This window comes from Enoplosus armatus, chromosome 22, assembly GCF_043641665.1.
Source record: "Enoplosus armatus isolate fEnoArm2 chromosome 22, fEnoArm2.hap1, whole genome shotgun sequence".
NCBI lineage: Eukaryota > Metazoa > Chordata > Actinopteri > Centrarchiformes > Enoplosidae > Enoplosus > Enoplosus armatus.
The window spans coordinates 17,132,767-17,158,120 of NC_092201.1; the positions used below are offsets into that span (position 1 = coordinate 17,132,767).

The following is a 25,354-nucleotide window of genomic DNA, read 5'->3' on the forward strand; positions in this document are numbered from 1 at the left end:
ATACCTCTCTCTGACTTTGTTTTTTTCCACGTCAACCGGTGAGTTTTCAACATTCTATCTTTTAACAAATCAGTAATATTTGATAAACTTGTAGGATAAATGAATAGCCTTCAGACATGTCGACACACTCCCCAGTGACAAGGAGCGGCGGAGGCAGCATTGAATGATTGTGTCGCTTCCCGTGGGGGCCTTCGCTGTGAGGCAGCCGAGGCATGGCATGAGCTGTGCTTGCCTGCTGATGGTCTTGATGATGCTGTCCAGCTCGTCGCTGGAGGGCGGGTTGCGGCCACCCATGGGGAACACGAGGTTGATGGGATCGAACAGGCGGGAGAGGGACTTGGAGAGGTAGGCGGCCTCGTACGGCTGCAGAGAGTCCTTCAGAGCCTTCTCTGGGCTGCGCACACACAAGATAGGCACAAAATCAACACAGAAGATGCAGAATGAACATATACACAAGTAGATATTCACAGACAATGTTTGTGAGGCTATTATTAGTAACGTGGATGTAGCCTTTCAAAATTCAACATTTCAAATCTATCACGGTATTATGATGCCCACAATCTACTTACTGTCTCATATTGACATAATACCCTCTAATTGGCTAAAACATCTGTGCCGACATTTATTAACGGAGCACATAAACTGCAGACATAAATGGAAGCAAAATGACACTGTGTCTCATCCTATTACTATTCAGTGCAGACATGATACTACAGGTGTGTATGTGTGTGTGTGTGTGTGTGTGTGTGTGTGTGTGTGTGTGTACTGTATCATTATCTCACAACTGTATATCATCGTGACGGAGGATAAGAACGGGAAAACGTTCAAACAAGTCCAACTTATAGCTGTGAAGTATCATGGCCTAACAAAACAACAACAAAACAAAAAGGAAAAGAAAAAGAAAAAAAATATATATATACCGACTCTGCTGCTACAGATGCACCGGTCCCCATTCCGATACCTAAACTTAATAGGGTTCCCGCGCCGATCGTTTGTTTGTGTAGCGCAACACAAGGCTGTATCTAACGCATCTCTTCTTAATGACACAGTGAGTGGAGTATGTTCCTCCGCCCACATTCCGTTCAGGCTTGTGCAAATGCTACTATAGTGTTCGGGAGAATTTATAGATGAGTAAACAATTTTACAACGACTAGGAAACTAGGATTGTATGTAGCACACACCCGATCCATTTAATAAGCGGTATTGGAATCGGTGCGTCCTTATCTCCAAGTCTCCAGGTTGTGGAGAGTCACCCATTATTACATAGCAGCTTGTGAAAGTGTAACAAAATGTCCCTCAAATTACAATGGAAACGTTATGACACCTGTTACTGGAATCACTCTGCCACACTGTTAAATATAACTGGTAATTACCTCTTTATAAGGGGTGCAACATATTTTTAATGGACAATAGCCATGTAATAACTTAACATCTATGCACATAGTGCTTTGATGTCTGAACGCTTTGTCTATTTTTGTTGTGAGTGTGCCGTGTGAAACACTAAAACTAAGAGGAACATGCTGAGTGCCTAATCTACATAGTGCACTATACTGGCAGTCAGTTACAATTAATGCAGTGTACCGTTTCAACTCATAGGACATGATGCAAGGTGTGCACAAATGATGGAAACTGTATAAAACTGCAATTTAAGAACCATTTACAACCAACCAAGAAATCTAAATCCACTCATTGACTACTTCCTGAATAACAAAATACTTCACTATAGTGACCTGCCAAAGGTCACTGACAAGCTTTTACGTTTAGAAGTGCTTGTTCACTTGTAACTCAATCCGGAAGTGACTCTGGTTGGGTCGCCGTCTTACTTGTAGTCCTGCTTTCCGTGCGTGAAGAGGTCCTGACCGTCCGTCTCCGTGGCAGCGATGTCAAGAGAGGCGTCCATCCCTCCGCTGCTCGTCAGTGCCCCCTGCAGGCTGGCGCTGTACTGCTGCAGGCGGCGCCACAGCTCATTGTACAGTCGCAACAGCTTGGGATACTCTCCTTCAAACGCCTGCTTCAGGAAGGACGAGGCTAGAGAGAGAGAGAGAGGGAAAAGGTGAGAAAACATATATTACACGATAAGATACGATGTCTTGCATCACACCAGTCTCAATGGAGACACCAATTCTGGTGTGAGAGTGCGCTGGCATAGTGCTAAAAACAATGTGTGGAGATAAGTCTGGCCATGCGTGATGTAATAGGCCGCCTATATGTTTTGGGTTTTTTTTTTACTTTTAGGGCCAATTCCCCCAATTGTTGCCCATGTGTTGGTTTTCCTTAAATCTAATTTTTAAAAAATGGTAACAAAAAAAAGGCTTTGACAGCACTGAGAGGGAGAGAAAGCCGGAGGACGGAACGTTTCCTCTTAGAAGATTTGACTGTACGTTCCACAGTGACGGAGATATCGAAAGGTGAGAAAGAGAAAAAGGAAGACAATATATTTCTGATAATATAGAACACTTGTTTTTACAGCTTCTACATTAGTATATCGTATGATACCGAATAAGTTACCGATGCGGTGCACTTTCAAGAGGACCTATTGTGCTTTTCCTTATTTTCCGTCACATATATAATGTTACAATGTCGGATATTCATACTAAACGTTGCCAAAGTTTCAAATAATGAGGTAAACGTATGTAAACGTGATCCCTGTGAGCCAAAAGCTTCAGGCTTCAGACTGCTCTGACCGACCGACATCCGTGTCTATCTGATGTCAGACAGGCACGGATGTCCTTATATGATATCTGTGCTCCAGGCACAGACCAGATGTTTATGTTTATGTCAACGTTGCTTAGTAACGTTAGGTTTACAGTTTGCCTTTGGAAATTCTTCCAAAGAGACTTCCGGAACTTGGCCGGTCCAATCAGAAGAAAGTGGGCTTTTGCGGAGGCGGGGCCTTAAAGAGACAGGAGCTCAAACGGTTTGTTTCAGACGAGGGTGAACTGAGGGGTTGCATGAAGGGCCAGTAGAAGATAAATCAGGACTTTTCGAGATGAAAATATAGAACTGGAAATGAGCAGAATATGGGACCTTTAACTTTCTCATGTTGGATCAACAACATGCAGCTTAAACGGTGGGGGTGTAACACAAGAACAAAGACAAGTGAAGCTAGAGGAAGTCGGCATGAGAAAGACTGAAAGACAGTCAGAGAGGGAATAATGACATCATTATATCCAAATCCAGCAGCAAGGGAACATGGGGGGGGGGGGGGGGGGGTAACAAGTACGGCTTTGATGCAAGATGATAACGACTCAGAAAGAGGACTTGTGGAAACATGACAGGAGGTGTTGGTAGCCAAAGCTTCATAGCCACTCGGCAAGTGTCCATTATGCATCAAAACAGAACCCCTTCCCTCACATCAGTGGGCCACTGGACAAAAATGTCTTCTTTCGTGAAAGAATGTTGTTTTCATTGTGCGTCCTTTAGTTGACATCATTACACCTACACACAAAAGTCAAAAAGCACAGAGGCTACTCTGTATTTTTTCCTCCCAGTCAACAAAACCATCAATATGTTACCCTCTTTTAAAATGCGGAACACATCACTACATATGTGGGGGGAAGTTTGAAAATGAAACTAGAATTACCGCCCCGCGGGTTGTATGCCTGTCCAGACTCATAAAATATATGTAGTGAACACTAGGAATTGAATAAAAAAGGTATAAAGTGTATTTTTTGGCTAAATGGAAGTTATCGCCATATTGATGATACACACATGTGATTCCAGTGAACATACATTGTTGAACTGAAGCATTATCATGGATGCATTTGGCTAAACAGGTACACATGACCTTTTATTACTATGTAAAGATGGATTCTTATAGAGCAGAGCTACACTGAATGTGGTGCTTTTGGTTTTTCCTCCTGGCATTTTTTTTTAGATGCAAAAGGTGAAACTAACTCACGGGATCGTGGTTAGCTCGGCGCGCTCCAATGCGTTCCCAATGGCGCTCGGGCTTCAGAGCGAGGCGGGAAGCGAAAGGCAGGGCGGGCGAGATGGAGGAAAGCCTGTGCCGTGCTTGTTATTGTTAACTCATCGTGTCGTCCCAGTCGACGTGTGTGTGTGTGTGTGTGTGTGTGAGACATCTGGAATCGCATTCAAATTCATTCTTAAATTATGGCTAAAAACCTATTTTGACCAGCTGTGAAATATGGTCACAGTCTCCCCTTCTGTTCCTGAGTTATGGCGTTGAATAATGGCCAAAAAAATGGGGGGGTTTTGTTCCCCTGGACATCCTGATGCCACAGTGAAGTTGACCTTCGACCTTTCGGATAAAAATGTCATGTCATGATTCGGTTCCTACTGGAGAAGTAAATCTTTTAAAAAACGGCTCACAAATACATACTTTCATTTTTAAATACATACTAAAGCGGGGGGGGGGGGGGTAAATAGTGCTTTTGTTGGGGACTATTTTCAGTGGCAGGTTAATCAGGGGCCGTACAGCTTTTTAACAGTAAAAATCAAAGCATTTTTCAAGCTCTTTCAAGGTACCTAAACCAAACATTTCCATACTGGGAAGCAGGAAAATGGAAATATGTGAGTGACTGTGCAGATAAAAACACCAGATCAAAACCAAGCGTTTTTCAAGGAGCATATTCAAATTCATATTCCTCATCCTTGAACACATATGGTGACATAACAGTTAAAATTAAGCATTTTCTGAACTGTCAAGATTTTGTATGAACCCTGACTAATCCACATTTGGTGCTCTAGTGAGTATTTGGGGCAGCAGGACGGTGTGTGTGTGTGTGTGTGTGTGTGTGTGTGTGTGTGTGTGTGTGTGGGGGGGGGGTTGAGTGAAAAGTGAAAACCATGTCAGTGTGGCTCACTGAGGTGTTTTTTGTTTTATGGGAGTGGTTCCCAACCTTTTTCTTAAGGGACCCCTATTTTTACCATTGTATATACACCGACGACCCCCATCCACATTTACAATTACAAGAATGGGAAAAAGTTGCCCATTTCTTTAGAAATATCTCATATATTTCATTATATTCATTACATACAAAACAACAACAGCACAGAACAATTAACTGTACAATTAACCTAAATAGTAAACTTAATACCTGCAGGAAGTTTGTGTAAAACTAGCAACTTGTATAAAATTCTGAATAGACTGTTTCCTGTGGATATTGCAATGCATCAGACAATTTTTCCTTATATTTTTAGGAACACAATTCTATGTCTGTATTATGATTTTCTTTTAATTTCACTGTCATACATACGTTTGAATAGTCCAAGCAGCCGGGCTTTGTAATAAATAAATAAAGATTTTTCTGAACTTCTAAAATAACCCTTAAATTCAGTCGTCTTCTTCACAGGAATTAATTAAATGCATGTATATTATATTTTATATATAAAGATTCTTAGACCCTTAAAATCAAGAGGGCTTCACGACCCCCCCCCCTTGGAGCTTAGGAGACCCATGATGGGGGGGGGGGCCAAGAAAAAAAGATTGAGGACAATTAGTAATATGAAGACTTACACAAACATGCCTCTATATTACTCGCACATCAACGAGCACTTCACCCTTCCTCATTTCTTTGTGCTCGAGAATATCTTCACCGCGCAGCACGGTGGAAACTGTCGGCTTTTCAGGAAAGTGTGAGCTTGAAGCCAAGTGTGTTTGCAAGTCGCCAAATCCGCCTCTCCTGTTCTCACTTTGTTATTCCCTGTAATCAGAACTCTCTACTGAGACGCCTCCATGTGATCTGTGTGTGTGTGTGTGTGTGTGTGTGTGTGTGTGAGAGAGAGAACAACAAGAAAGATTGTTATTGTTAGCATAATGAAGTCTTTTTTGCGAGTCCTACTCTTAAAAAGATTCACTCATACGTCCACCGTTCATTTATTTATTTATTTTTTCGAAGGGTAGAAAGGCATTTCACTTGTTGCCTTATTCCACAACTGACTGCAGAGACACTCTGTGAGGTGGAGGAGCAAGAGAGGGATGATTATGGAGGTGAAGCAGCGACAATCAGCTCCCATTTAGAAAGCAGTTCCAGATTGTTCAATGCCTGAAGGGCACTTTGCTTCAAAAATGATCAATTCCACTCATTGATGGACCTGTGTGCCGCAATTACTTAGTCTCTAGATTGGGGATTCATGTTGGACAAAGGCGGAAAAGAAACTGTTGTTGTCTCTGGCATGTTATTAAATTAGAGAAAAAGTACAAGAGCTATGAGCTAACATTAGCCCGGGCAGATATTTTCATATCTTGAGTAGGAAGACGTATAAATACTCTCCCATTTCATCTGTTTTGGATAGCGTTAATCGGACTTCGTTAGCTTTCCAGAAATGTATAGAAATATTGGCAAAATGTATGTGTTTTAAAAGTCTGTTCTTTTCAATGAGACCAGATGAGTGGTCCTCAACCCGGGGATCCATTCCAGCATCACAGGGAGGTCATCCTCATTTCATTTCCTCATTTCCTCATTAAAATAAACACATGCAGTAAATTCTCACATAACAGGCAGGTGTTCAAATAATGTCTGTTCATTTCAAATAGCGGCGTTGAACGCAGTGCGTGCGTGTCCCATTTCAAATCTGGATGTTTTACGCGCACTTGCATGCGTAAAGTGTCAGTGAAAGACAAGCAAGTTACTCTGCTGTTATTTTGTTGTTCTGTTTGTTTCTTCGGATGCACATTTGAGACGACTGAAGAACTCAATGTCACGCAAAAAAATCCAGGGGGGGGGGGGGTTCGCTCTCCACCCAAACCCAGTGGTGGTTTCCATTCTCTGCTGCTGTTACGACAGTCTCATTTGAGATCAATAATCTGTCACCCATCCTGAACCTGGATTGGATTTGATATTCTTGTCCCAAGTTAGAATTGTCACGGAGTTGCGATGCAGTGAAAGCAAGATTGTACCGCAGGCTGAGTGCTCCGACAGCTCCATGAACAACAGGCTGTTTACTACTTGCAGCCCCATTGATTCCCTGCTGTTAACTGATGTCTTGTTACAAGCCTGGTGATTATGGCTCCCTAAATGAAGCCTCCCAACTTTGTGTTGCTGGTGGTGCTGCAGCTATCTACTGTCTCGTCTGTCTGAGAGAAACCTTAAAAGATTTACACTCCAGCTTCGACATTCAAACTATCAGCGTCCTCTTCGACTGATGATTGCAGCGGAGACTAAAGCCTTGTTTGTGCTCGCGCGTTCATGCTTTCAGGCGATCCCGTTGGGAGTACTCTCCGAAATGCCTGTGGAAGATCGCCATGAACCGACATGGCTGCACTCTGCACAAGAGCTTGTCGTTGCTGAGGAAGAATGGATCCGTTTTTATCTATTAAATGTGGTGGCGGTCTCTCCCTCCATGAGTTCAGAATCATGTGGCTGTCCCGGTGGTCTCTCATGGAGGGGGTCGTAGGGGCGCTTGAAATGACGTACTTGGTTCCACAGGCGCCCCTGTTGAAATGTTGCGTCGCCTAGTTTCACAAATTCAGAAGTGCGCGACCACGGCGGCTTGTGGAGCGAGATGACGTCGTGGCACGATGACGCCATTTTGGGCGCATGGACCCTCGCGCCAGGGACACTATGGCGACCATAAGGAGGGAAGGACAAGAACCGGTCTTACCTTCAGTCGCTCTGTGAAACTCCTCGGTAAGTGTGTTGGTTACATCATTCCAGAAGGTGTAGAGGATGTCAGGCTGACCATCCTGTTGGAGACAGAGAAGAAATGCACTGATTATCGGGTGTCCTTGTTGGCGAGCCCCTTACCACCTTTTTCCCTGATCAACCATTGCTGTTTGTCTGATTGCCCATTGAAGTTTCTAAAATGACATAGTCTGCAAGTTGCGCTGATGATGGTCCCGTGAACACTTCTGAACCTTTGGGAAATGTAATAAATCGATCCTTTTTGTACCTGTACCAGTGCCATGAGGCTATTTACCCATCTGTCGCCTACACACACCTGTTACTACTACTACTACTCCGAGAGTCCTCATAATCCTGCGCTTGCATATTCTACATTTAGACCAGGGACCGACAAGAGACTCGAGACCTGGCTAAAGACCTCCAAGACTGCCCTCATCATCTGAATGCACTTCAGAGAAACGAGTGAGGAAATTAGCAGTTAAGACAGAGATATGGGCAGAGAAACCCTGCATTTCTGGTGTTTTAGATTTACTTAACAATACCAAAACTGATTGGGTCTCAGGGCGGAAACTGCACTCCAAAACAACAAAGAATATTATACAGCTTTATTAATAGCTGGAGTGAACGCTCTAGAAACAGCCCTGCACTGACTGAAATTTGTGTTGATGCGCAAAAAGTGCCATCAAATTGAGACAAATAATCCTGAATAATAATTTGCAATCACAATATTTAGTCAGTCATTATTTATCATATATCATTATCAATACTGCTATCACGGAGGTAGTCAGTGCAGACATCCTTCTTATAATAAGAAGAAATCTTACAATAATATGTTAAGTGTCATGACATAACTTTTGTTGTGATTTGGCCATATATATATATATATATATATATAAAAAACGGACATGTGTGTCGGTGTATTCTCCTCTCATCCTCCATTAGAGAAGCCTGTTGCAGGTCTGCTGCCCAGTTGTCTCACCTCTCCTCCTCACATCCATTATGTCCTCACTTCCTCCCACTTTCTGCACCTTCACGTTTACCTCGGTGACTCCATTTTTTCCCCCTCTCTTAATGGATCAACTGCATGTGAGCAAGCAAGATCCCAAGCACACTGATTTGTTGGACTTAAAAGAGGACCTATTGTGCTTTTCCTTATTTTCTGTCATATATTGAATGTTAGTGTCTGGTATTCATAATAAACGTCGCCAAAGTTGCCAGATAATGAGGTAAACGTATGTAAAAGTAATCCCTGCTAGCCAAAAGCTCAGGCTTCAGACTGCTCTGAACGCGCCGTTTCAGTTTTTTCAACCGCCGTGTCTATCTGATGTCAGATAGGCACGGATGTCCTTATATGGTATCTCTGCTCCAGGCGAGATGTTTATGTTTATGTCAACGTTGCTTAGTAACATTAGGTTTACAGGAAATTCTTCGAAAGACTTCCGGAACTTGGCCGGGCCAATCAGAAGAAAGTGGGCTTTTTTGGAGGTGGGGGGGGGGCTTAAAGAGGCAGGAGCTCAAACAGCTTGTTTCAGACAGAGGGTGAACTGAGGGGGCTGCATGAAGGGCCAGTAGAAGACAAATCAGGACTTCTTTGAATGTGAATCATGCAAAGCTGCTCTAGTGGAATCCCCAAATGAAAATATAGAGCTGGAAATTAGCATAATATCCTTTAACAAATCAAAGCTGTAAGCAGGAGCTTACTGCTTACTGCCCTTAGTGTGCTGATCACACTAAGGTCTAAAAACCAGCATTAACATCTGAAAATCCCCCCAAAATAAAAAGACAGGGAAGCAGAGCCTGGCAGCAGGGATTGGAGTAACACAGTCTTATCTCTTGGAGTGTATTAATAGCCTGGCAGCAGGAGGAGATATTTCTCCTGCTGAGAGCTGAATGAGGAGAGTTCCAATAATCAGACCTGGAGGAAATGAAAGTATGAATGATCCTCTCCTTTCACTCGGCGTTCAAAACAGAAGAAGTTTGTTTCTCTCTCCCAGTGGAACGAGCGGTGGTGGTGACTTTTAATTTGCTGTCACACATGAAGAAACCGCGATAGAGGAGGGGACAAAACAGGTGATCCCAGGACTTTAGAAAACAACATGCAAGGGAGCGTACTAATCTGAAGGAAGAAAAAAAAAAAGGCCCTGGTGGTGGGTGTAACAGGCATTTCTGAAGTTGAGGGTTTTTGCGTGTTTACGCTCCACTACAAAACCCCATTACATTATACAAAATATTATCTTCCTCATAATGAGTTACGGCTCATTTGTCACAATCCAGAAGCTCAGGTATCCGAATGCTCCTCTCCACCCTCTCTGTTGTTTTGATGGCGGCTGCTCTAATGCAACTGCTGACAGCCGAACGACGTGTCTGTCTGTTCCAGCCTTTTCTTCCTCTCCTGCGGACACGTGGAACTCTCGTCCGTGACAGTGACGAGTCGCATGCAGCCGCACCGCTGAGGAGCCTTACATTTAGACATGTCATTAGGTCTCTGGCTCACACCTCCGTCGCTGGGTAATTGGCGAGAGCTTTGTTTCCATAGCAACGGTCTCCCGCTTTGATTTGCACGTCTAGGTTTCCGCGGAGGTGAGAGAGTGAGATGCTGATGATGGCCATGACGATGTGTTAATGACTGCCATGATTACTATAGATACTGCTACCACTATTTAAGCGGCCGCGCCCTGGGGGCTGGTAGTCCGCTGTTTTGCCAGTCTCTTTCTTGCCCTCTTCTCTCCTTTCCTTCTTTTAGCTCGCTTTTAGCAATAAAACTGCTTTATAGTGTTAAATGTGAATCCACAGAAAACACACTTTCAGCTGAGGCTTTAGGCTTCAACAGTCTGGAGTTAGCCAAATCAATGTGGAGTCCCCCTTTAGTGTTACCCTGGGCAGTGTTTCCTTGCTAAGCTGCAGCAGGGGGATCATCAACACCAAGAGGGAATTTGCTACTTAGAAGGGCCATGACTTTTTGTATTTAGATTTTGTGATAAATTTGACAACATTTTTTCAATCTTTACTATTTATTATTACTTTGATTTTTTTTTTTTTTTAGTTTGGCGCATGTCCCATCAGCCACCAGGGGGCGATCGAGACGTTATGGCTTTACTTTTTGGGGAGCCGTCACGTCGTCCATCTTTATATACAGTCTACGCTGGACACAGACTTTTGAAAAATGTAAAATCGTAAAATCGTTGGAGGTCCCTTTCAATAGCACAAAATATGAACCAAAAAAAGCACTTTAAAATGTGGAGGCAACATTTTCTTGACCTATTTTTCTATGTAGCTATGTTTTTTGTATTCAATTAAAAATTAAAAAATGAAAGATTTGACACTTTTGTATATGCAACCACGAACATGCATAACTTATAGTGCAGCACTTTAATCGGGAAAATAATGAGAACTGCACTAAATGCAAGACTGGAATACTAAGTGTACAAAGCTAGCAACTGCCCCAGGGCCCCAGACCTTCAGCTGTCGATTGTTTTGTTTTTTGGGTCATTTGATTAATTGCAAATTAACTGCATTCTTATCTCATCTTGCGGTCCCGTCTTATGAAGGGCCTGTGTCAAAATCTCCTTCTTCTATTATTATGAGGACTGCCGTCTAGACATGCTCTACATGTAAGGCACCATGAGATGACTTTTGTGGCGATTTGGCGCTATGTAAATAAAACTGAATTATTTTTAGTTTAAATTGTCCTTACACGCTTACATGGCCTATACTCCTACACAAATGAACACATACTAGTTTATGAACAGAAATCCTGGGATCAGGTAGTGTTAGACAGGGAGCCTTGTCACAGTTGTCTTGATTGCAGATATAATTATCACTTTTGTACCAAAGCCAGAGCGGTGACGCACACCCACCTTGACGATCTCATCAATGAAGCACACATGAGTGACAGGGTCTCTCTTCTTCATCAGGACCTTCTGCAGATGTTGCACCTGGAAAATATGCAACAAAGAAAAAACCTCAAAAACGAATTTATCGGTCCAGCCGGCGCCTCTCCGTTTGTGTTTGTAACGTGGAATTCAACACTCCCGGCTGTACAGTGGTCAGTTGGTGGTACCTGTCTGCACGCAGCGCATATCTGGTCCATCAGTTTCTCCAGGTTGGTCCACAGAGCAGCCCGGAAAGCTGCGGTGTTGCCTGGCGTCGGCAGCACCGCTCTGCCTGGTGCGCCTGGGGGGACAAGTTCACCACGTGTAAAGTTTTTGTTCGTTTTGTCTTTGATATGATTCCTGTGAAACAAATGCCATCACCCCATCATTTCCCCACGAAGGGGTTATAGGGATTTTTTTTTTTTTTTTTACATTTCGAGAATAAAGTCGAAACGTCGAGAATAAAGTCGAACTTTCGATATTATTGTCAGGCATGAGAAAGACATTTTTTTTTTTGCATTTTGAGAATTAAGTAGAAATGTTGAGAATAAAGTTGAAATACCATTTCAATAAAATAAAGCTGTAATGATGGTTATGGCATCAGAAAGTGACTAAAGCTCAGTGGGCTTCGTGCAAATGATATGAAAGGCAGCCAGAATCTACCTGTGCTACAACTAGGCTGCGTCATTGCTCTGCTGCTCAACCTATAAGCAGACCTATATGACTAAAAGCAGCCTATTCTATCATGTTTACGCTAAGGCTAGTATTGAATTATTCTTTCGACTTTATTCTCGAAATACAAAATAAAAAAAAATCCCTTCTGCCTGGCCCTAATACTCCGTCGTATTTCCCAACCAAACAGCTGATACAGAACAGCAGATGCCAAGAAGAGGAGCTTTTTCCTGACATGCCTAGCTTAAGACACATTTATTCATTTATTGCTAATTTCCTTATCCTTTTAATTGCTATTAAAAGCAATATCCTTTTAATTGCTATTAAAAGGATAAGTCTATTCTACAATTCTACCATTGTCATCAAATCCCTCGAAAAGACCCGAGCCAACAATGTGTTAGTCCGCCTCTCGTTACTTTCTGACTTCTCTACTCTGTCTGTGGCTCTCAGCCCATTGGTTCCGACTGAAGACATAAATCTTAAAAAAAACAAAAAAAAAACACCTCATAAATATGTAGTTTAATTTCTACAAAAAAAAGCCTCAGTAATTTTACTATAACAGCTGGTAACTGTAGTTTTTAATCAACGTTACTCAAACGAGGAAATATTGCATTTGTTGGGGACTTTTGTCAGCGGCGGATGGATCCACATTTGGTGCTCTAGTGAGTATTTGGGGTGACATTTGGTCTAAATTAACTACAGTGTGTGCGCTCTTAACAGTTTTTGGATGGCACAGAGGACGAAGATCCATCAGGCTGTGACACACACACACACACACACACACAGTACTTGTTAGCAGATACATTCACTGGTGGTTTGGGCCTTTTTTTATGATTTGGTGACAAGAACAATAAAATATAGAATATCATTATCTTTCAAGATTTTTGTTTTTAAAAGGAATTTGCCGATAAGACGCCAGAGGAAGAATCCCTAGCCTAATCAGGGCCGGTTATATGAAAGCATGGTGCGATTAATTAGAGCGATGATGTGGCCTCTGCATCAAGAGCCATGAAAATAACACACGCCCTCCAGCCAGAATTGACTATTCTCTGTGGCCGTGGTATAATAATCTATTTTGGATCAAGCCAAACTGATGAACTAGGTCAAATCATAAAATGCCATTGTCTTTCATCGTTTCGAAATGAGGACAATGTATCCTGTGCGTGAGTGTCTCTTTATGAACCACATCCTCCTCGGGTTCTTACCCCTGGGGTTGGCCGGCTGTGTCAGGCCCTTGATGTCCAGGGCACTGGTGATGTTGTCCTTTATGGTGGTCCTGTAACCCCCCACCACGGAGCCGATGGTCCCTCTTAGACTGCCCAGGTTATAGAAGACCTGCAGGGCCGTGCCGACCTGGGTGGGATTCTGACCCGATGAAAGCAGAGAGGGAGACAGGAGGGAGAGGGAGAGGGAGAGAGAGAGAGAGAGAGAGAGAGAGAGAGAGAGAGAGAGAGAGAGAGAAGCCAAGTTGGCAGTCGTCCACGGTGCCGTTTTTAACAGAATGAAATCAACTTAATGGGTCTGGTGGTTTCACACGCAAACACTCAGTATGCCAGCGAGTACAGAGGTGACAGCGGCAGCTAAAAATACACCTTACATTGATTTAATGAGGGAGAGCTGTGAAAATGTTGCGGGGCAAAGTCGAGACGAGAAAAACCGAGGAGAGGAAGGAGAAGACGAGGTCAAATACATATATAGCGCCGCTGCACTTTGCGCTGACTTCTTTTCCTTTGAGTTGCATTGTTGTCTTGCAGCAGCCATTAGAGGAGCTAGATCTCGAAGCAAGCGCGATTTCAGCTGTTGCGGCCACCGTTATAGTGAAGGCTGTTGTTCAGAGGCCAACGGAGCTCGGTCAATAATTAGCAGATCAACACATAAATGTCAAATGTCCCAAACTATTTTGAGAACTGCTTAATCACTTGTGCCAAACTCTTGTTTCTTCTTCCCCAACGCTCTATTTTATATAACAGTAAATTGAATGTCTTGGTGAAGACAAGGTGAGCAGACCGTAGCACCTGACTGGCACTCTCATTTTTGTTGTTATTGTATTTTTTTAGCCAGCTCACTTCATTCATTCATGGAGGATGAATTTTTCATTTATGGAATCCTGATTTCCACCAGGAAAAGAAAAGGTGTGGATGACGGAAATAAAAATCCTGACTTACTAAGTGGACTTAGTGGTCGACATGCTGGATGAGAATATCCTTTATCCGCTGTATTGTCAAGAGTTAAGTGTGAAGCTGGTGCCCATTAGCTTAGCTTAGCATAAAGACAGGAAGCAGGGGGAAAACAGCTAGTCTGGCTCTGTCCAAGCTTCAGAAATGATTAAAAAGTGTTTTATCTCTTTTGTTTAATCTGCACACAAGAAGCATTACCAGCAGGTCTCTAAGGTCCTCTGATCAGGGTCTGCTGGTGTTTCTCGATCTGGGCTTAAAAACAAAAGGGGACTCTGCCATTGAGGTTGTGGCTCCTAAAACTGCGGACGTAAGGTCTGTTGACACTGTGGACACCTTGAAAAATCAAGCTCAAGACCCATTTCTTTCTATTTTATGGTGTTTTAAGTTTATATGTGCGTTGGTTACCTTATGTCACTTAGTCTCTATGCTAAGCTAGGCCAACCACTTCCTGACTCCTGAGATTGATATCAATTTTCTTATCTCATTCGCGGCAAGAGAGCGAAATAAGCATATTTCCCAAAAAACAGACTATTCTTTCAAGTCAAAATGATGAGATAATAAGTCAAATTTTTTGACATTTAAGTCAAGAGGATTAGATAGTGAATTCAGACTTAGTATCTCCCAATTTTGATTAATCCCGAGTATTATTTTCATTTCTAACTTTTCATCCATATCTTTTTTTTCCTTTTCCTGGCAGGCATGGGCTGCCATACCGTTTCAAGTACTTTGTAGCCTCTAATAGATCTCATTCACTCACTCAGGAGACCTATTTTTTGAATTCTGAATCCTACGCTTTTTAAGACTTTTTTCGAGACCTGCCGATACCCCGTCCAATTTATAAACATGGTAGTGTTTTTCGAAAACATTACATTTGCTTCAGAATAGATCTCACCAATTGAGGGTCCCCGGCGCCCTGCTTTATATAGTTGCTCATTTAAAACGGGAGTTTGGAGAGGGACGCGGGTCACATCTTTTGACGTTACTGATTGGTGCAACTTTTAGCCAATGGGCTTAATTGACTTCATATTTCTGAAAAAAAGAAACATCATATGGACACAAATCATATAGAGGAGAGGAGATTTTTTTGTTTTTTTGTTTTTTTCCTTCGTGGGTCAGTTGAGCTCCCACTCAACAGATGGACTACAGGGTCTCTTGCTGACACAATCAGAGCGCTTGAGGTGAGAGTAGCTCCCACACAGCCCAGGCAGCATCTCCAACTGCTTACATAACATTCACAATAAACAACTCCCTGGGCTGATATAAGAAGCTATCGCTGTGTACGTGTGCATACAATGCATATGTGTGTGTCTCTGAAGCCCCATATGTCCACACACACACACACACACAAAACGCGGTGACAGAAGTTGTTAGTCGAGGCTACTCCAGCACCAAGTCGGGATAAAAATACTTCTGAGGGTTGGAACACAGAGAGAGGAGTGTGTATGTGCGTGACTCTTTGTAAAGAGAGAGAGAGAGTGCATGTGTCTAATTTTGGAAAAAAAACAGATTATTGTCTAGACGTAGGAGTAAAACCAGTGGCTAAGGCTTTGGAGAGGACTGTAGAGTCCCAGTATCCTGCTACTTCACACCCCACCAGCTTCTGACACATCTGTTTAACCTCTCTTTGCCTTCACAAAAACACAAATCCACCAGCTTGTACTTTGTTTCATAGGCTCATAATCCCTCCAAGGTCTCATTCACACAGAGCTGCCACGCAAGGTGCTGGCCTCCGCCGGGAGCAACTGTGGGGTTCAGTGTGGACAAGGGGAGCCGGGATCGAACCACCCTCAACCGGCTCTACTCTGCTCTACCAATAATAAAACACCTATATAAAACCTAATGAGCATTGGTAAGCAATGAGCATTTAAGGGCATATCACTGATTGGCTGATTCATTCATGATAGTTGAGAGTGAAAGCTGGTGCTTTTTTTGGGGGGGTATTTTATCCCATTTTCTACAATTTGTGTATACTTTACATAACTGCTGACCAATTTCAAAATCATACATGGGTTTTTAGTTGTATTCCCCAGCTTACAGGCAGCCACTGGTTCTCTTGAGATACAGGGAGTCAGTCACCGTTAACAATACTGGGAAAGCTTTGTTGATTTTTATTCAAATAACAGTATGTCTGTATGTATGACTTTTGCTGAGCAACATTTTGGATTTGCTCTATAATTATGGAAGCCCACGGCTGCCAATATTAAAATAAAAATGTGTTCAATCAGCTTGAAATTTCATTATCCATTTGAGTATGCGTGATGTGACGAGAAAAAAAGGGGGGGAACATTTTTAGATCCAGTGTTCATTTGCGATTTGCAAAAATCCAAATCAATTTTAATGAAACAATTGGCAGTTTACGTCTAAGCGTAACACTGCCATAACGATAATGTAACTGAATGTGATATGGACATTTCGACTTTCCCCTTTTGTGAAACCTGTCGCAGTCAACCGTTACGAAACAGGCCATGATGAAATATTCCCATTTCGTTTTCAGCCAACACAAGCTAAAAATCAGGAAATCATTCAAACTCAAATGCAAAACATTTTTTTCCAAGAGTTTCACATTTCAAGAGCTAAGTTAGTGTCCTTTTCAGATCTCGTTTGTCCTCTGGGTTTTTGAACCACACGGAGTTCCAACATATCGCTTTTCAAAAACCTGACCCAATCAGCGTCCTTGAAAATGCACCAGCAGGGACGGTGGTCAAAATGGTTCCCACTCGACTGACAATGTCATTTTCAAACAAATGACGCATGCTCACTGTGATGTGTTCTCACTCCTAAGGGAGAAAATAAAGGCTAATCTAATCGGTGGTGTATTATAGTGGTTGGCAATTACGCAAATTATACACACTTTGAAAAACACGCTAAACCGCAAATATAGTAGTCATTTTTATAAATGTGTATTTCACAATCACTGTAGTCTGATGCCCTAAAACATAGTTCACTAACAGGCGGACCGTGGTCCGACTCCGGACCCAGACGCAGACCTGTAATCAATAAATTATTAAGGGATTTTAAAATTTGACGGGGCACTACTATTTTAACAGGCACAGCTTTTCTAGTCTTTACGGCACTGACTTAGCAGGTCAGGAAACTCACAGACCAATTGCATTTGAGTTAAGCCAGCCCACGTGGTATTACTCGGCCAATCAAATCTGTGCATTCCAGGAGATAAACATTGCAACTCTGAATACAGACAGACGAGAGAGGTGAGAGGCAAGTGACCGATGATAAGACGAGTGAACGATACAGGGAGAGAAACAATTAAGTCAAGATGTGAAACAGAAATATCATATCTGGACAGTGACACAAGTTTTGTTATTTTAGCTGTTTACGAAAACATATTCAGGATACAGTTATATAATCAATGTGGGCTTAAAGTGCAGACTCTCAGCTGTAATTTGAGAGTCTTCACATCCAAATTGGAGGAAGGGTTTAGGAATTACAGCTCTTTAATATGTAGCCGCCTCTTTTTCAAGGGACCAAAAGTAATTGGACAATTGACTCAGAAGGCTGCATGGGCTTGTCCCTCGTTAACCTGTCATCAATTAAGCAGTTAAAAGGTCTGGAGTTGATTCCAGGTGTGGCATTTGCATTTGGAAGCTGTTGCTGTGAACCCACAACATGCGGTCAAAGGAGCTCTCAATGGAAGTGAAACAGACCATCCTTTGGCTGAAAAAAAAGAAGAAATCCATCAGAGAGATAGCAGAAATGTTCGGAGTGGCCAAATCAACAGTTTGGTACATTCTGAGAAAAAAAGAGCGCACTGGTGAGCTTGGGAACTCAAAAAGGCCTGAACGTCCACGGAAGACAACAGTGGTGGATGATCGCAGGATCCTTTCCATGGTGAAGAAAAACCCCTTCACAACATCCACCCAAGTGAAGAACCCCCTCCAGGAAGTAGGTGTATCAGTACCTAAGTCTACCATAAAGAGAGGACTTACTGAGAGTAAATACAGAGGGTTCACCACAAGGTGCAAACCATTAATCAGCCTCAAAAATAGAAAGGCCAGATTAGACTTTGCCAAAAAAACATCTGAAGAAGCCAGCCCAGTTCCGGAACAACATTCTTTGGACACATGAGACCAGAATGATGGGAAGAAGAAAGTATGGAGAAGAATCGGAACAGCTCATGATCCAAAGCACACCACATCTTCTGTAAAACATGGTGGAGGCAGTGTGATGGCATGGGCATGCATGGCTTCCAATGGCACTGGGTCACTAGTGTTTATTGATGATGTGACAGAAGACAGAAGCAGCCGGATGAATTCTGAAGTGTATGGGGATATACTTTCTGCTCAGATTCAGCCAAATGCAGCAAAGTTGATTGGACGGTGCTTCACAGTACAGATGGACAATGACCCAAAACATACTGCGAAAGCAACCAAGGACTTTTTTAAGCCAAAGACGTGGAATATTCTGCAATGGCAGAGTCAATCACCAGATCTCAACACGATCGAGCATGCATTTCACTTGCTCAAGACAAAACTTAAGGCAGAAGGACCCACAAGCAACAACTGAAGACAGCTGCAGTAAAGGCCTGGCAAAGCATCACAAAGGAAGAAACCCAGCGTTTGGTGATGTCCATGGGTTCCAGACTTCAGGCAGTCATTGCCTGCAAAGGATTCTCAACAAAGTATTAAAAATGAACATTTTACTTATGGTAATGTTAATTTGTCCAATTACTTTTGAGCCCCTGAAATGAGGAGACTTTGTATAAAAATGGTTACAATTCCTAAATGTTTCATAGGATATTTTTGTTCAACCCCTTGAATTAAACCTGAAAGTCTGCACTTCAATTGCATCTTAGTTGTTTCATTTCAAATCCAATGTGGTGGCATGCAGAGCCCAAATCATGAAGATTGTGTCACTGTCCAAATATTTCTGGGCCTAACTGTATATCACACTAAATCACAACGCAAGTTAGACATTATGATGTTCCAGTCCTTTGCTCAAGGACATTTTCTCTAACTGGACCCCTTCGAATTTTAGTTGAATACCTCCTGGACTAAAACATAAAACTCAATCCAGCAGCAGTTTCAAAAAGGAATACCTTGTGACAGATTGTCACAACATTGTTAACGTTAATCTATCTGAAATGCGGTGTTTTTGTAATTCTGTTCCGTTTGTCACTTTTTAAAAAGGTCACACAAAAAAAAAGAAATCACATGAGGCAATATTCTAATCAGCCCAGTCGAGTTAAATACCAACCCTTCTAAATGTCAGAAGAAAAGAACACGTTCCAGAAATATATTTAGTTCCCCTTCTCGTCTGTCTCCATTTTTTTCTTAATCCTTCTTCAATCCTTCACAGACTGCCTCCCTCCTCGGGTATCCATGTCGCGGTCCTGGAGAGGAAGCGTGGTCTATGTGCTCTCTTTGTGAAAGCTACTGTTATGTATAGGTATTATACATGGAGCTTGAGGGCTTGACTTTTTTTTTTTTTAAAAGAAAGCGAACTTACGAACGAACTTGGGATGTGGAGTTTGAAAGATGTGGGCATTTTACCGAGCAGGGAGAGTTGCATTATGGGAATTGTAGCATCCAGTGTTTTTTTTACAGTTTTACCCATACTCCGGACTAAAAGACTTAAAGCTGTCTCTTGTAAGTCCCCCCCAACATACCGAAAGTTGCTGGAGTGCTCCTGCTGTCAGTATAATGTACTAATTTCCACAGCTTTAATTCCACCAGTGCAACAAGGGTTATGTCATTCTCACTGCCCTGCTGCTCTAAGATTCTTTTTTGTTTTGTTTTTTTCAATAGAAATACTACTTTCATTCACTAATTCCTGTTGGTTGTACTTTGTCGTTTGTTCGATGTTAGCTACCGTCAACAAAACTCAACACACTTGCAGAGGCTTTTCACATTAAAACTCTATTCCGCAACTCTAAGGGCATTTTTCCCTCCTTTTTTCTGGTAGGCAAAAACAATGAAACCGTTTTGAGTTTTCTGGGCCCCGAGAAGGACTGCGCTTTAAATGAATGCAAGCATAACACCAGAAACTGTGCAAATATCAAACCATCTGAAAATGACATTTGGAAAAAACTCTCTTACACACCTCTTTCGGGAGGGTGCACAAAACCAAAACCAAAACAACTGTGCGACCACTGGCCTCATGAACATTTTGTCATCTCGCCACGTCGAGGAAGAGCAACGCTGAACATGGCTGCACCACTAGCACACAAGCTGAAACACAGCTACAACATTCTCCTGGGCACCGAACAGACTGTCGCACACAAACACACATACACGCAAGAACACACTTTCTTTAATGGGGCATCGTCCCCCTCGAGAACAAGGCTTTCTGGGGCAGATGAAGGTTAGCAGAGCTCACATGTGCTCCTTTTCTGTATTATGTATTTTGCAGGGCGACACATATTCGAAGTGCTCTTTTCTCTTCTAACTGCTGTGCCTCTGTTTTACTCAGAGCCAACAGCTTAACACGTTATTTAAAAAAAAAATTAATAATAAAAAAAAAAAAAATCAAAAATTTCCTTTTCTTTTAAAAAAATTCTGAATACACAAAAACTTATAAGAGTTGGGAAGAAATGAAAGACACAACGGGGCATCTGTGATGTCAAATGAGATGTTCACCACAGTCTGGGAAAAAAAAATCTTTGCAATAACCAATAGCAAAAATTCAACTAAACTCTACAAAAGACAAAATACTATTGACCCATTTACTCCCTTGAAGGAGTCTGGGTGGGATGACTTTTGGTGTTTGTTGCATCTACAGCAAACTAGCATACAGGTGAGGTAAATAATGGACCAGGCCACTATTTGAGAGTAGCCTAACAGTAGCTTAGCATCAAAACCAAAGGCTACGCTATGAAATGACTGTGAATTCATCAAGACAACAGGTAAACATGGAGGACGTGTTGAGTTTGCATCTACAGTAAACTAGCATACAGGTGAGGTAAATAATGGACCAGGCCACTATTTGAGAGTAGCCTAACAGTAGCTTAGCATCAAAACCAAAGGCTACGCTATGAAAGGATTGTGAATTCATCAAGACAACAGGTAAACATGGAGGACGTGTTGAGTTCGCATCTACAGCAAACTAGCATACAGGTGAGGTAAATGATGGACCAGGACACTATTTGAGAGTAGTTGCTTGCCCCTTGTCAGCACAGAGGTCAAACTTCAAGCTGTACAACAGGCCCAAGAAAACCTAGCGTGACCAAAAGCAAATAGTTGTTTTTACCTGGATCTCCATGCCCTGTTCCAGCAGTCTCTTGGCCTGGTTCTCCACCTCCAGCCTGGCTCTGCTGATCAGCAGCAAGTCGTTCTCAATCACCTCAATGCCGCTCAGATCCACACCTTGTGACAGATAGTCTAGAGCGTGTGCAAGCAAACACACACACATACACACACAAACAAAAGAAAAGAAAAAAATGATAACATTTTATGTCACAGCTTCTTTTCCATTTTCATTCATGTTTAGCAAGACTCAAATTTCCAATCCATTTTTTTTTTCAAAGAAACGTAACAGTCTTTGGATATTTAAGAGGATTGACTAACAAGACTAAGAGTTTCGTCTTATTTACTGATTCGTTATTGTATTTCCCGATCCTACCAGAACACAGTGCCCTCTGCTCGGGCCAATTTTATTAACTCACAAATTGTGTCTCATTTCATACATCAAATTCCAATAATACGTTGTGGCCTGAACTTGATTTTTTTTTTTTTTTTTTTTTCCATCAAGCAATCTGCCCAATAGTTAACGGCTATTGAACATGATCTAGAAAAATGAATGAATAAAAATATTGGTATTTCATTTCATATTGTTTCCAGGTCTTTCAATGGACACCAGTATATATTTTACTTTAGGTGGATTGGGGGGGGGTCATGTTCAAATCTCCTAACAAAAGAAAATGTTTGTTTTGCTTTTTTTCTTTTCCCCAAATCAGTTTCACAGCAACGGCCCTGTCAGTCTGAAACTTCATCAACACATTCCCTTTGTGATTAAATTATCATATTTCTGTTATTTCATTTGCATCCCGTTGACAGAAAAGATGACAGCGGGACTAGCCAGCTTGACAGATTTGTCAGCAACACTCGTTTCAAAGAAGCACATAGCGCTTCTGACTGCGTGTTAAACATTCCCGTTCTGCTTTGCCCCTGCTTTGTTTGTCCACCCACCTGCTTTGGAGAGCCTGATCGCTAAGAGGGCGAAGTATCGGCTTGCCTTGCAACCGAATCCCGTTTTGGGGCCCATGTGAAATTGAAATTGATGTAACCCTGTCAACATGTGTGATTCTGTCCAGCAAACTTTTAGTTAGCGCTACTATTTTAAAAAATTTTTATGGAAAGCATGAGGAAGATGAGGCGAACATGAAGTGTCTCTAAAGCGTTTTGAGGCAGTGACTCTGCAGTCCTGACTTGTGTGGGAAGTTCATTCAGCCAGGAAGGAAGAGGAAAAAGCAGGGCCAGGCAGGGAGATGAGCAGGCTGGGACCGGGAGACGGACAGCAGACAACAGACTGGTGTGTGTGTGTGTGTGTGTGACTAAGCCGCGACCTGCTGCTGCGACCTCCTTCCTGGCAACGATATTCAGCGGTCTGAGCTGAAAATGTACGGCTACCAGGAAGCAGCGGAAGGAGCGCTGAAGATTTCGGTAACATGAAACTGGTTAGGGGCGAAAAAAGGTGAGAAGGAGGGTCCGGGATTTAAAGAAAAAAAAAAAGCTGGCAAATGCTCATTTCTGATGTATTTCAGTAGAAAGTAGAAGAAAAAAAAAAAAGAACAAAACATTTTGTCCTGCTAACGGAAGACCATCTTCATAATTCATTAAAAGCAATCACAACACTGACATTAGTTAGAGATTGCAAAGCTAGCAAAATAGCCTGCTGCCTTGTTAATAGATCCGATCTAGTCGATCTATTCAAAGAGAGGGTCAAGACCCGTAACTGTTCAGACTGGGATCTGTCCTCGAAGATCCGACGTTGGAAAAGGTGTGCTTTTCAAGCATATCGACGAGCAACGTTGGTTAAATGCTGACACACACACACACTGACACCTTTACAGGCCACGGTGATCCTGATCACATGGGGGTCCGGGCTTTAAGCAGATTTTGCCATTGGTAACTTCCCTCTCATCCAGTTTCTCCCTGCCTTCCGGTATGACGTCCCAACTCTCTTTCGACAACAGCCCAGATTTCAACTGTCCCGAGTGTCAGCATTCCTCCGCCCCCCCCCCGGCAGCCATATGTTTTGACAAATCAGGAAGACAATCTGCCGCTGATTACGAGAGGAGGTGCGGGGTGTGGGGGCCTGATATCAAGCAATTTCAGATGTGCTATTTATTTACAGCCGCAGACTGTTTGCTGTTCTTCCCAGAGAGAGAGAGAGAGAGAGAGAGAGAGAGAGAGAGAGAGAGAGAGAGAGAGAGAGAGAGAGATCTCAGGCAGGTGGCGGGCTGAGGCGCAGAGGACCCGGGAAATTGGACAGGAGCCGCATTCAATTCAGAAGCAATCCACTCGAAGCCTCAACCCAAGTAGAAAAGTACAAAGCCTGCCAGAGACCACGATAGAACAGCTGAGCCCCGTATCCCCTTTGCTTGTTTAGGTGTGTGTGTGTGTGTTTGTGAGAGAGAGAGAGAGAGAGAGAGGTTGGTCTATTCTGACTTGTGTCATAATATGCTCAGAGGGCTGTCTGATATGCCACGCTTGAAGCCACACGCACACGCACACACACACACACACACAGACAACACACAGACAACACACAGACAACACACAGACAACACAGGCCATTGGATATTATGTGTTGGTTCCCAGGGGATAAGCTGTGCTCTGGCACAGCTGTGCCTTGGTTTCTGCGCTGGGGGAATTCACTCAGCTCATTCTTCAGGAGGAGATGGCTGTTAGCGATAATCAAAAGTTACCCATACATAAAAAAAGAAATGTATTCGGGGGGGGGGGGGGGGGGGGGGGGCACCATTCGTACTGTCCACAGCCGGACTAGTACCGAAAAACATGCGACAATTTGTGCGTCACAGCCACAGAGGAAGAGCTGATAACATAGTTCCGAAGGAGCGCCGCGTTGAAAACACCGTAGGACTGGAAAGGTAGCTCGCTCTGCTGCCCATCTGTATGTTCATTATAATCCAACACGCATATTCATTTACACAAATATACTAAATATTTGAACCCTCTCGATCTTGGAAATAACATATTATAATATAAAAACTCAAGATTCGCTCACTAACTCTTCATCGGCAGATTGTCAGGGATATCTCCATCTGCTCGTAAAGGTTGTGAGATCAGGTTTAAGGCTCCGTAAAAAGTTTTAGGGTTTTTTAACCCACAGCTTCAGTTTGATGCTAGCGCGGTTGGTGGTTCTTCGGTTGCATTTCCATTTTAAGCGAAGCCCCTTTCGGCTACATGTGAGGGCTCCATATGTGAATGCAAGCGCGGCAAGGGGCGACGCCACATTCATCGTTTTCGGTTTCACAGTAAATCAATTATACGCATTCTGCGTTTTGCTGTAGGGCGTTCGCGGTAAGAAGTTCCGTTTTTTAACGCTGGAGAGTTGCAACAGAACTGAAGGAGCGAATTCAGGAAGGACCTCGTATCTCAGCACAGGCTTACTTGTAAAAACCAACACGTTTCCAAAATTGTGAGGATCCTAAAGTATTGAATAAAAAAAAAATGTACTACAAAACAAAACAGCAGAATGTAGAATTCTCTTCACTGCACTCACATTAGTTGGTATCATAATTAATATCATTTTTGGCAGATGCTTTTTGTTTGGGGGCCTAACATTTGAAAGCCACACAAAGCAGACAGCTCTGCCAGAACAAATGGTTTTGGGTTTTTTTTTTTTTTGTTATATTTTGCACGAAGATTTTTACCTTTCAAGAAGAAGAATGCCTCACGCTGCTTCTTAAACATAACATGTATAAAGAAGACAAGAGGCTGTGCAACTGCCAGGCTGCAGTGTGTCACAACTAGTGTAAACCAAGATGTGACGCTGTGCGTGCGTTTGCTTAAAACGGCACAAGGAAATGTGATTTTACTTTCTGTAATCTGATGTAAGGTTGAAACCA

At 42.6% G+C, this 25,354-nt stretch overlaps 1 protein-coding gene across 2 annotated transcripts in view; it reads right to left on the reverse strand.

Annotated features, from left to right (window-relative positions):
- The window catches only part of cog5 (component of oligomeric golgi complex 5), a 58,158-nt gene that overhangs the window by 9,242 nt on the left and 23,562 nt on the right, over positions 1 to 25,354 (reverse strand). For both annotated transcript variants that reach the window (XM_070928779.1, XM_070928778.1), the window contains exons 7-13: positions 21,511 to 21,641; positions 13,336 to 13,495; positions 11,647 to 11,759; positions 11,444 to 11,521; positions 7,567 to 7,648; positions 1,824 to 2,028; positions 233 to 394 (exon numbers count right to left, since the gene is read on the reverse strand). In XM_070928779.1, coding sequence (XP_070784880.1) covers positions 233 to 394; positions 1,824 to 2,028; positions 7,567 to 7,648; positions 11,444 to 11,521; positions 11,647 to 11,759; positions 13,336 to 13,495; positions 21,511 to 21,641 — 931 coding nt within the window. The remainder of the gene's footprint in view (positions 1 to 232; positions 395 to 1,823; positions 2,029 to 7,566; positions 7,649 to 11,443; positions 11,522 to 11,646; positions 11,760 to 13,335; positions 13,496 to 21,510; positions 21,642 to 25,354) is intronic.